This window comes from Phalaenopsis equestris, unplaced genomic scaffold (assembly GCF_001263595.1).
Source record: "Phalaenopsis equestris unplaced genomic scaffold, ASM126359v1 Scaffold000174, whole genome shotgun sequence".
NCBI classification, from domain to species: Eukaryota; Viridiplantae; Streptophyta; class Magnoliopsida; order Asparagales; family Orchidaceae; genus Phalaenopsis; species Phalaenopsis equestris.
In genome coordinates, this window is record NW_018164616.1 from 1,493,743 (window position 1) to 1,507,724 (window position 13,982).

General features: G+C 31.7%; 2 protein-coding genes across 2 annotated transcripts in view; one reads left to right on the forward strand and one right to left on the reverse strand.

Annotated features, from left to right (window-relative positions):
- LOC110022215 (BEACH domain-containing protein B) overlaps positions 1–13,982 on the forward strand; it is a 196,248-nt gene that overhangs the window by 31,729 nt on the left and 150,537 nt on the right.
- On the reverse strand, positions 9,431–13,813 carry LOC110022212 (S-linalool synthase-like). Its single transcript, XM_020721039.1, has 10 exons — positions 13,471–13,813; positions 12,864–12,987; positions 12,526–12,641; positions 12,128–12,366; positions 11,939–12,057; positions 11,767–11,859; positions 11,431–11,646; positions 10,555–10,684; positions 10,214–10,462; positions 9,431–10,047 (listed from the first exon to the last, which is right to left on the reverse strand). The coding sequence occupies exons 1-10, from the start codon at positions 13,808–13,810 to the stop codon at positions 9,703–9,705; spliced, it is 1,971 nt and encodes a 656-aa protein (XP_020576698.1). The 5' UTR covers positions 13,811–13,813; the 3' UTR covers positions 9,431–9,702.

Genomic DNA, 13,982 nt, shown 5'->3' on the forward strand with positions numbered 1-13,982 from the left:
TGATGATGATGATGATGATGATGATGATGATAGAATTTTACAAACACACTAAACAATTCTTATGTATTTATATTTTTTGCACCCAAAGTTTAATATTTACACTAATACATCATGTCATTAAAAGGTGAATTTCGCTTTAAAGATAGTGATGTGATATTTTTGATGTGATATTAAGGATTTAATAGTATGCATGTAAAAATGACTGTTTAGAAAAAATGTCTGTTTAGACATTAAATGTGTAAATAAGAAATAAGAGAGAGAGAGAAATAATTATCAGAAGCACATATAGTGCATATCTAGTTGGCTTCTTTGACAATTTATTTGCTCAAGCTCCAAGATCTGCTCCCAAAGCTGATACTTTCAAAGCATACTTTTGTAGATTTATTACATGCAATAAAAGGACATGCAAAATTTTACTGGTTAAAAATTTTATTCATCGTGTTATCTAGCCATTTATTTGAATCAAATGTTGATTGTCACCTTTGTTTCCTGCTCGTCCAATCTTTGCTCTTGTATATGGTGCAAAAATATTTTTAGTTTTTAATTCATTACAAACGAACCGTACAAGTTGGCTTTTTTTTCTGTTCACTAAATGATTCATAGATTGCCTTGTTAATGCTGATTGAAGCATTCCCAATGCATGTTAAAAATGGATTTGATACTCAACATTGTTAGGGCGACTGTTAACTCTTTGTGTGAAGTGCATCCTTCCCACAATGGTTGTTGAGCGGCATCTAATAGTTTATAGCATTGTTGTGCTTCACTGTTCGGTTTCTGGTTATCATTAGGCACAATTCAAACAAAATGAGTCTGCTTGTATCATCAATCATTTGTTCATACATGCCAGAATCGTGAACAATTGGTGGGGCATAACTTGATGAGGCTCCTGCATGATTTTGCTAAACTTTTGGTTCACATTCATCATGTGAAGTTCAATACCAATGATTAGGTTTAAATCCTCTACGGTATATGTCCAACTTCATTTCTTTAGGTGTTAAGTACGTTTGATTTTTTTGCTTCGCACAGGGGCATCAAAACATACATTCTTAAAGATAAACGGGCAGATACGATGTCACATGCTTGTGGCCGCCCCCACCCCGTTGCCCTACTGCCTGCCTCCCAAATAAATTCTTACACTATTTTCAATATAATTCAAATGAAACAAAAGAAAAACATAAAGTCCCGCGTTTATTTACAGTGAACCAAACATCCATAAAATATTTCAAATACATTATAATAACGTACTCTGCAAATATTTTACATTGTATTTCATTTTTAGCAAACCCAAACGACCCCTAAGACATTAAATTATCACTCTATCCGTAAATTTGCTGGCATGCAATAATTAAATTGTTTGGTTAAACTATTTGCGGGAGTGGATATGATACATTAATGATAGGAAGCTAATAGTGGAGTCAACACCATCAAAATAGCTTTTCACTCATTTGCAAATGGACATTCCGGGTTAAAAGGATGATGTTTAGCACATAACTTAACAGTCATTTCAACCAACTTTCTTTGGCTCTATCCACATTCGGTTGAGCCAACTCTCGTTAGGATTAGGAAATTGATGGGTAAAACCAGCGTTAACAAGTACCCCAATCTATGCTCTAGATAGTGCAACAATGCGGCATTATTATATAGCGTTTTGAGTAACAACGAAGCCAAAATATAAAGTATTGTCTTGTCAAAAATGTGAATCTAAATGTTTAAAAATGAGATCTAAATTGGTGTAATTGGATATTTATTTTAAAAAAAATGAAGAGTCTATTTGCTAATCTTCATGAGCAAAACCTTTATTTTTAAAGCTTGCTTCATTAACATAATGGTATGGTCTTTCACTATTTCAAATTTTAATAGTACATCTTTGAACTTTAATAATGAAATAGTAATCTTGTCATAACATCAATGAGTCGTCAAATATTTTCTGATTGGTTGAAAGGATATCCTCGCCTAAGATTCTTGACATACCACATCTTTTAAATAGAGTGAATAAAATAATGATACATTGTTGTTGATTATATGGTGGTCATATCTCATTCTCAGGTATCGTATGAAACAGAGATTTGTAGGTCCACTAATAAAAATCTAATGTAAAATATTTTGAAACAAGTTGTGTGATTCAAATGTTTTTTCCTAAAGCCACAAACAAATGCACATATAAAATATGATATATTTTTGGTTGATGCATCTGCATGAACAAGCTTCCAATGAAATTATACCCACATGATTTACCTTGACATGGTACTCATGATATGTAGCTAATTCATGTTGGCTGTGGAAATTAGCAGGTTTCACACTCACTTCTCTATAAAGTTACTCTCGTATGTGGTTATTCAAGTCTATTATGCCATGGTTCGAATGTTTCAAAAATAAAGCAACTAAGTTTTAATAAATTATACAAATTAGGCTTCATTTGGCATACTCCAAGCACATGTGAGTCACATTGAATAATCATATGCATTTGTAGTCATTGTAACAAATATATACCCACCATCATATACTATTGGTCACTTTGTAATCTAATGTTCTATAAGCCAATCAAATGTCTCCTTTTTATCATTCTTAATATCATTCATGTGCTAATTGAACATACAGGAGTTGTCAGTGTTCCCTGACTAATACATTTTAACACATATAATGTTACCATTGGCTATGACAAAGCATCGTGTTGTCTTTTTAAATTATAACATGGTTGTCACAAATAGTGCTTGTGTGCAGTCCCTAAGAGGATCTTATGCCCATAAACTAGACATAAGTGCTTAATGATATAATGCAGAGGTCCTTACGACTCTAGGCGGGTTTCACTAAATCGTGTAGTTGTTGTAAAAACCATAATAATAACTCGTTTTTTTTGGATTTAACAACTACGAAGGTGAGAGGGAAGAGTCTGTAACTATTGTAGAAACTATAGTAATAACTCATTATTTTCGTATTTAATAACTATGAAGGTGAGAGGGAAGAATCTGTAATTTTCATCAATACCTATAGTAGTTATCAGAGTTTCTTTATTTTTCCCAAGAAAAAAAGTTTTATCAATACTGAGAACAGGTTGACAGTACTTCCAAAAAATATGTTTGGGCAAAATGCCAGAACATTAACATTCTTTCATGCATAAAGTCAGGTATTAATATCCATATATTTAATATCATGCAAACTAATGATTAGCACGACTTCTCATAAATTTCAACAATTGACCCATATTTTGATGTATGTAATATGGACATTAAATTTTGTTTCCATTGAGAAAATTATTTTTTAATTACGTTGATGAGTAGGTGTATGTGATGATCCAACCAAAGAAATTTTTATGCACTACTTAAGTGTTAGCTTCTTGATTGTATTGTACATGTTAATCTTTTTTTTATTTGAGGTTTTCTTTTGGTACTATGCATTTATAATAATTTATGAGCCATTTATAGCACATTTTAGTTAATTTTTTACTTTAAAAAAAATCATCTATTCAATTAATTCTTCCATAATTATAATGTCTTGGGATATTGGTAATTTATTAAACAGAGCAATACAATCATCAACAGTATTTGACTCCTCGTCGTGTAAATATATTGCATTAACTTGTTAATTTTTATTGTTGAGTCAATCCACAGCAAACCCAACCCGGCCTTAAAAAAAATATTTACCAGGCTATCAAATAAAAAATAATTATAAAATAAATGAATAAATAAATTATAAAAAAAAGATGTAAGACTAAAAACTTATAATTTTGTACAATCATATCAACCAAATGGAACAAAATTGAGATAAATCTTTTAATTGTTGGTGTTTGTTTTGGGTAAGTTTTGTACGCTAGTTTGTGATTGCTGATGCTGATGATGATGATGATGATGATGATGATGATGATGATGATGATGATGATGATGATGATGATGATGATGATGATGATGATGATGATGATGATGATGATGATGATGATGATGATGATGATGATGATGATAGAATTTTACAAACACACTAAACAATTCTTATGTATTTATATTTTTTGCACCCAAAGTTTAATATTTACACTAATACATCATGTCATTAAAAGGTGAATTTCGCTTTAAAGATAGTGATGTGATATTTTTGATGTGATATTAAGGATTTAATAGTATGCATGTAAAAATGTCTGTTTAGACATTAAATGTGTAAATAAGAAATAAGAGAGAGAGAGAAATAATTATCAGAAGCACATATAGTGCATATCTAGTTGGCTTCTTTGACAATTTATTTGCTCAAGCTCCAAGATCTGCTCCCAAAGCTGATACTTTCAAAGCATACTTTTGTAGATTTATTACATGCAATAAAAGGACATGCAAAATTTTACTGGTTAAAAATTTTATTCATCGTGTTATCTAGCCATTTATTTGAATCAAATGTTGATTGTCACCTTTGTTTCCTGCTCGTCCAATCTTTGCTCTTGTATATGGTGCAAAAATATTTTTAGTTTTTAATTCATTACAAACGAACCGTACAAGTTGGCTTTTTTTTCTGTTCACTAAATGATTCATAGATTGCCTTGTTAATGCTGATTGAAGCATTCCCAATGCATGTTAAAAATGGATTTGATACTCAACATTGTTAGGGCGACTGTTAACTCTTTGTGTGAAGTGCATCCTTCCCAAAATGATTGTTGAGCAGCATCTAATAGTTTATAGCATTGTTGTGCTTCACTGTTCGGTTTCTGGTTATCATTAGGCACAATTCAAACAAAATGAGTCTGCTTGTATCATCAATCATTTGTTCATACATGCCAGAATCGTGAACAATTGGTGGGGCATAACTTGATGAGGCTCCTGCATGATTTTGCTAAACTTTTGGTTCACATTCATCATGTGAAGTTCAATACCAATGATTAGGTTTAAATCCTCTACGGTATATGTCCAACTTCATTTCTTTAGGTGTTAAGTACGTTTGATTTTTTTGCTTCGCACAGGGGCATCAAAACATACATTCTTAAAGATAAACGGGCAGATACGATGTCACATGCTTGAACTCTTCAACACCAACAATAAACTCGTCAGTTAATCATTTTTTTCCTGGATATAATCTGTTATACATCCACGATCTAACGCTTCAAATTTCCATGTGTCATAAATGTAGCTCTCTTACACATAACACATCCTATTTGAAACCATAAACCACCTACAAATCATACCTGAAACCCGTAGCCCACAAATCAAAAGAATCAACCTAAATTGTTTTATGTACATACATAACACAAATTTGGATGTGTTCTGCACCTAAATTTTCCTATTTACATGCATAACACAAAATTCTTCTGTATTTACATATTACATTACACAAATTTATTCTATATTTACATGTCTCACACCTAAATTTTCAACCTTAAATACACAGCACAAATTTCTTATGTATTGACATATCTCACACCAAAATTTTCTTAAATAGCACAAATTTCTTATATATTTATATAGCCCACACTAAACTTAGGGAAAATCATGAAATCCATGTGCATTGCATGCCTAACGATGGAATAAGAAAAAACTTGGTATATTCGGATCTAACACCTATGCAAGGAAAAGAAAGAAGAAAACTTATGCTAAACCAAAGCTTGGAGATGTGGAAGAATATTTTTTACCTTGGACGGGGTTGGAGCAGTGAATCGGAGTTGGTTTCATTGGAGAAGCTTAGGAGGCGACAAAGATGATGAAAGGAAGCCGAAGGAGAGGATGAAGCGTAATAGAGTTGCGGTTCGTGAGAGCCCTATTTTAAAGCTTTTGCATCCACTTTAGCATCGGGTATGTGCGACGCTAACGAATAAGATTAGCGTTGGGCAACTTCCGCACGACGCAACTCGCTTGCATCGTTTCATCTGGAGGTGGACTGCATGGTGACACTAACGGACGCTAATTTAACGTCTGTATTTATGATGCTAGTTTACAGTTTTTCGTAGTGGCATAGTGCTTTCGGTCAAGCCAACGCAACTCGCTTGCATCGTTTCATCTGGAGGTGGAACTGCATGGTGACACTAACAGACGCTAATTTAACGTCTGTATTTATGATGCTAATTTACAGTTTTTCGTAGTGGCATAGTGTTTTCGGTCAAGCCAAAAAAAAAAGTGGATGCCAGCTATCTTATTTATAATTATAATAATAATTTATTTAGATTTTTTTGTGTTTTGGTTTCCTTACATAAGAAAATTGTCTTCTTTTTTTAACATTTACACGCATACCACCCAATTACATGCATTTACATATACATCCAACACCTAATCTCGAAAATTTATATTTATACTAAAATATTTCATGTCACATAAAAATGTCATCATTTTAGTTCTTAAAAAATGAAATACATCTTTTCATGCATAGATAAAAGAGCATGTATGTAAAGTTTGCAGTTCACACATCAATTTAGGTATTAGATATGTATTAGATATGCAAATACAGCTGTAAATATTTGTTGTCTCGCACATTTTTGGATGGACGAGAAGGACATACGGAGAAGTAATATATATTTAAAATTTGTCCAAAATTTCAAGTGACATGTGTTTTAGGAATCTAAGATAATAATTGAGGGATTGAGGCACAATGGACTAAATTGTCAGTCTCCAAAACGTGAAAAAAGGATGGAGGAGACGGCCATCATTCATTTCGTTGTCCGGGTCACAAGACTTCTTAAAGAGTTTAGAATCTTTTATTTGCTCATGTATAGATGTGTTATTTAATTTTCATATGCCTAGTAAATTTTTGATCGGATAAAACTTGAATATTTGATTTATGTGGCTAATATTTGTATAGAGTAATTATCCTGCAGAGACTCATTTTTTATTCGTTGTCCGGGTCACAAGACTTCTTAAAGAGTTTAGAATCTTTTATTTGCTCATGTATAGATGTGCTATTTAATTTTCATATGCCTAGTAAATTTGTGATCGTATAAAAATTAAATATTTGATTTATGTGCCTAATGTTTGTATATAGTTAATATCCTGCAGAGACTCATTTTTATTTTATTTTTTATTAATGGACTAAAATGAAATATGTTCTCTCAAGTAATCATGTCCCCGTTCTAAGACATCAGTTCTCATTTTTCTTTTGCTCCGCAACACGAAGCGTTTTTAATTTGTCAAATTTGCCCTCGGCTTGACCCTCATTCTCCTCTCCTGCCCTAACCATCCCGCGATTCTTTCCGGTCCCGGAGGTCCTTCATCCTAACCTTCCCGCTCTCGCATTCTTCTGCCCTAACCGTCAGTCTCTCGCATTCTTTCGGCATTTATGTGCTTCTTCTAGTATCCTTTATCCCTTAATCATGATATTTTGAAACAATTTGTGTGATTCAAATGTTTTTTCCCTGAAGCCACAAACAAATGTACATATAAAATATGATACATTTGTGGTTGATGCATGTGCATGAACAAGCTTCCAATGAATTTATATCCACATGAATTACCTTGTAAGTCATATCAAATACATGATAATCATGATATGCAGCTCATTCAAGTTGGTTGTGAAAATTCGCGTCCTTCACACTCAATTCTCTATAAAGTTACTCTCGTATGTGGTTATTTAAGCCTATTATGCTATTGTTCGAATGTTTCCAAATAAATCAACTAAGTTCTAATAAATTATACAAATTAGGCTTTAGTTGGCAGAATTCGAGCACATGTGAGGCACATTGAAATATACATATGCATTTGTAGTCATTGTACCAAATATGTACCCAACATCATATACTATTGATTACTTTGTAATCTAATGCTCTATAAGCCAATCAAATGTTTTCTTTTTAATATTCTTAATATCTTTCATGTGCTAATTGAACATATACATGTCGTCAGTCTTCCCTGACTAATACATTTAATCACATATAATGTCAACATCGGCTATGACAAAGCATTGTGATGTCTTTTTAAAGTTATCCCATAGATGTCACAAATAGTGATTGTCTACAGTCCCCCAGAGGATCTTATGCCCATAAACTAGACATAAGTGCTTAATGATATAAAGCAGAGGTCGTTAAGATTCTGAGCGGGTTTCACTAAATTGTGTAGTTGTTGTAGAAACCACACTAATTATTATTTTTAGATTTACCAACTACGAAGGTGAGAGGGAAGAGCTTGTAGCTGTTGTGGAAACCATAGTAATAACTTATTATTTTCAGATTCAACAACTACAAAGGTGAGAGGGAAGAGCCTGTCATTTTCATCAATACTTATAGTAGTTAACAGAGTTTCTCTATATTTATCATAAAGAAAAGCTTTATCAATACTAAGAACAAGTCGACAAAATTTTTAAAAAATATGCTTGGGCACAATGCCAAAAAATTAACTTTCATTCTAAGCATAATGTCGGGTATTAATATGCATAAATGTAATATCATGCAAATTAATGAGTAGCATGATTCTCATAAATTTCAAAAATTGACCCATATTTTGATGTGTGCAACATGGATATTAAATTTTGTCTCCATTGAGACAATTATTTTTTAATTAAGTTGATGAGAAGGTGTATGTGATGATCCAACCAAAAAAATTTTCATGCACTACTTATGTGTTAGCTTCTAGATGCAGGCAATTTTTTTGTGAGAAGGATCATATTGATGGTTTTGGACCACCCACATGAGTCTTCAAAAGAGTTAAGGAGTGGTTATGAGCCTCAAGGGGAGATGGTTCAATTGATGATTTTGGGCGTGTTAGGGAACATATGAAAGTCCAAGTGTGTGTGTGCAAGACCAAATCACCCATGGTTGCCTTAAGGTCAATTGATCCTATAGGAACTCATTCTCGAGTCTTCACATGTTGGTCTCAGCCATCACTAATCCTCTAGGATGGTCAACAACAAATTTCTATTGGAGATCCTAGCCCTCTAATGAAGGGAATTATACCTCATCAAAAATGAGGACAACACCCACGGCAAGCCCAACTCGCCATAAGAAAATAAAAGTTAATGTTAATAAAATAAATTATAAAAAAAGATATAAGGCAAAAAAACATGTAATTTTGTACAATCATACCAACCAAATGGAACAACATTGAGATAAATCTTTTAATTGTTGGTGTTAGTTTTGAGTTTTGTATGCTATTTTATGATTTTGTTGTCAGTAATATTCATACCCTTTCTTTGATAATAATAATAATAATAATAATAATAGAAATTTATAAACGTACTACATAGAAATTTATAAACGGTATTCTTATGTGTTTATATTCTTAGCACCCAAAGTTTAAAATTTACACTAATACATCATGACATTAAAAAGTGCATTTCACTTTTACAAAGATAGTGATTGTGATATTATTGATATGATGTTAAAGATTTAATAGTATGCATGTAAAAATGACTGCGTAGACATTAAAATATGTAAATTTAATACATAATACCAAGAAAAATGCAATTGCACCGCACACGCGTGCAGAGAGAGAGAGAGAGAGAGAGAGAGAGCAATAATTAGCACGGAGAGAGAGAGAGAGAGAGAGAGAGAGAACAATAATTAGCACAAACACATATAGTGCATATCCATTTGGTTTCTCTGACAATTTATTTGCTCCAGCTCCAAGATATGCCACCAAAGCTGATACTTTCAAAGCATACTTTTGTAGATGTATTAAATGCAATAAAAGGACAATGCAAAATTTTGCTTGTCCACTTATCCTGACATTTATTTGAATCAAGTTTCGATTGACTCCTCTTTTTTCTTGCTCTTCCAATCTTTACTCTTGTATATGGTGCTAAAATATTTTTTATTTATAATTCATTATAAACGAACCAAGCAGGTTGGCTTGCTTTTCTGTTCACTAATGGTTCATAGATTGCCTTGTTAATGCTCTCGACTAGCATGGTTGGTGAGTCAAATGCATTCGTAGAGTTAAAGAACATTTGAAAAACTTTTAATGCAGATAGATGCAAATCCTTCCACTCTGTTGGCATCTCAGACTTGGTAGAATCCTTGGACATCACTAGTTGCAGAATTTTCTTTTTCTTTTTTTCCAAAATGTTCATCACAAATGCTTTGGCATCATCAATCCCCTCCTTTGGATTCTCTTTCAGGTATAACAAAATAATGTTGGGCTTGCCAACCAAAGCTTCTTTCTGCAAATAAATTATATTTTCGTAAAATCGACATCATTTTGTAAATGAAATAGTAATCACCATAATTTAGAATATTGTAAAATTTTATACTTTCAAAAGTATTTAGAAACATATGGCTTGAGATGGAGTACTTATATAAGTAAATAATGCAGTCTTGTTGCCAAACCTCATAGCTCTCCAAGTCATTTAGCAGGCGACATGAAGTCATAATAGATTGGGTAATCATTATATTCCTCAAGTCCCAACAACTCTCTTCAATATCGATTCTTGAGTTTGTCAAATAACATAATGCAAGAATTATCATATGAACTGCAATTGATGTCTTCCCATTTTCAATATATTGATCAATTGAAATATAATGAGTACTTCTGCTCCACTCTGCTTCCTTTAGCCATGACTTGAATATTTCTTTCCACTGCATAGTCAATAAATTTATACAATTACGTTGGTATTGATTAGCTTATTAAAATGAATATCAGGAGAGATTTAATGTTATTCATGACTCACATTATCTTGAAGATTTTCCTTCAAATCAAGGCCATGCAGCCTAAAGATTTTTGAAGAAATATCATGAACAAAGTTGTCGAGGGCGGTGAAAATAACTTTGCTATGACTTGTTAGACCTTTTCCTTCCCATCTATGATTAAAGTGGGTAAAGATAATAAAAGTTATTTTAATACATAATACCAAGAAAAATGCAATTGCACCGCACACGCGTGCAGAGAGAGAGAGAGAGAGAGAGAGAGAGAGAGAGAGAGAGAGAGTTTTTTTTAAATGTGCTTATAGTTCCAAAGTCTTATTTTTATTTTTACTTTTTTTTTCTTATAAATCCATTCAAGAATTCCTCCATTTTCACATATGTTGTCTTTTCACGAGTTGTTATATGAAATGAAATAAATATTTCAATATTATAATGCCTAAGGACAAGTATGATTATGAATTTAAAATATATCTATTATCAAATGAAAATAATAAATAATATCCTAATATTATAAAAAAATACATCTTTTATAAAATAACAAAACTTTGGGGTAACAAATTTTATTGTATTTTGAAATTTCTTTTAATATAAGGATTTGAATCTTATATCTTAACTTTGAAGACCAAAGTCAATATCACTGAACTAAGTGATTGGTGGTTATACATAATAAAATTGTTTAAACAAACTAAAAAAATTTATGGAAAATTAATATAAAGATAATTTACAAATTATCAACTATCTTTCAGTAGAAATCCCTAAACTATTAGAAGTGGAAGTATTAATGGCTATTTTTGTATTATAATGATATAAAATTAATTAGATAAATTCAATGATTTGGATGTAAAGCAAAGAACTAGCTGACAATACAATGATTTATTTTTATGAGATTTATGATACCTTACCTTTGCACTGCATCTGTTAGGATAGATAAGTCATGGAGTGAGGCTTTCTCATCGAAAAAATCGTCTACAATTGTAATTAAGATTGCACTTTTTACTGCTTCCTTCCTTGAATTTGTGTTAAGAGGGAGGCAAGTTGATGAAGCTGCAGCAAAATAGCAATATGTTGTCTTCTCCCGACCAAATCCCATTGTGGAGAGGCCAGTATCCTTGGCCCACCTTCATATACAAATTAAATGGTAAAATAAATTAAAAAACAGAAAGGGAAATTTATTAATTAAGAAGCCACTATAGAAAAGGGTAACATATTTTTGGTATCTTTGTGTTACAATAAATTACCTGTGCAATTCATCAAGCTCCTTGTTGTATACTAATTGTCTCGTCATAAAATTATCAATGGCAAGCTCGAGCAAGCCACCATTTTGTAAGGTTCTGCAATTCATTCAATCATTAGAGCTTTACTTTGCATCGATCCAATTATCTATTTTAAGTTCATATAAAATCCACTAACTTGCAATAAGGAGAATTATTTCCCATCCAAAAGAGATAGATTCCTCCTCTTTCAATGTACAACCTTTGCTCCAAAAAGTCCATTCGAGCTAACCATTTAAGCCCGAACTCATGCTCAATCTAGTAAAGCAAATGTAAGTTAATTTCTAACAAAAATACATCAAAATATACACAAATATTAATTAATTACATCTTGCTGAAATATAGTTGATGTAGCTGAATGTTCGGTTTCATTTTTAGATTTCATGCTGAAGATTCCCATCTGCAAGATTTGATGAGCAAACTCTCCTGCTTTGTCGAGTTCATGATTGTCTGGAAATGCAATATGCGATGCTTTGTAAATGCTAAACATTGGGCCAAGAAAGAAGTCGTAATGGTATTTTATGTGTGATAACATTTCCTTATCATCAATGAACCAGCAAAACCTTCCTGTACAAAGCAACATAGATTAGCTTGCCGCTTAACCAATTTAATGCGTTTACTAGTAAATTAAATGAAATTACATAATAAGCCAAAGATGGATAAATATCCTTCTCTAAGGATGTTATAAATATGTAAATAATAATTCACTAGTCAAGCCTTCCTCACCTGGAGAAACTTGATACCCGTGCATCCTTAAGAGACGAAAAGCTAAAGAGTCTTTATAAATTTGGAATGCCACATCCTTGCTTTTTGGGACTTGTACTTCTTCTTCAATCCATTTCCTATGAAGAAATGCAAATATCAAAGTAAAGCAAAAGGCCTAACCATTATTTGTTAGAAGAGAAGCAAAAACAAAACAACATAACTAGTTAAAAGCGTGCATATTGGTGATATAGTTAACATTACATCTTAGAATCTAAATAACTAATATGCTTTCATATTTTAATGAGCTTTAGATCATATTTTTATTGAATAATAATAATAATAGTAAATTAAAAACATACCGGTATTGGTGATCCATCACATGCCTAATATCTTCACTGAAATGCTCTGCACATCCAAGCCTCTCCAAGTGATCAACTACCCAAAGTTTAATCACATCTTTATCCGCTAAGTATATGGGAGGAACTGATCCACATATTAAATAAAGAAAATCATATAACATTTGTGTTGGCTATTGATTAATTCATGCTCATTCTTCCTACTATTTGTCTTTATCGTCAACTTTAGTTAAAAATTAATGTTGATTTTAACTTTAAAAGTTGTTTAAATTAATTGAAAATAATGGTTTATTTTCACACAAAAAAATTTATTAAAATAAATTTACAAAATGTTAAGCTATATATATTTTTAATTAGTCAAATGATTTTAAAATGTTTTATACTTATAAATTTAAGAGATATACTTAATTATTTGATGTCTCCCTTTTTTTTTTAAATTTGATTATTGTATAGACACGCACACGTAAGAACATACAACAATTTATATATTAAAACTTGTTAGTAATACTTACTTAATATATATTAAAAGTTAGATTGTTTATTTTTATACTTATGTATTGATTACACTTATTATACATTTCCACATAGATTTGAGATGCATAATGAGTACCTCCCTGTTGGCAATCCACAAGTAAGTTTTGAAGGTAAGTTTTGTAAGTTTGGTTTCCACTTGTCATGAACGCACATGCGGTCGCCGATGGTGATCGAAAGAGTTCGGAGCCACTATTTTCAAATGCAATCTCCCTCATCACAATTCTCTCTATTGTCTCATTCTCTTCACTGCAATTAATCTTTATTCTATTCAATTCAAATTCGTTAGATATTCCATTTTTTATCCGTTGAATTGCAGGAAATACTTTCAACCCTTTAGCCTCTGCAAGCTCAACCATCAAAATCCATCTTTGAAGCCCAACTTTATCGCTTTCATCTTTGCTCTCTCTCATTTTCATCAACTCCTTCTCCATGTTCTCTCTGAGAAATTTAAGTCCTATACAATAAACATAAGTATAAATTTATTCATTCGTATATCTCAAAAATTATCAAAAATACTATACATACATACATACATATATATACATACATACATATATATACATACATATATATATATATATACATATA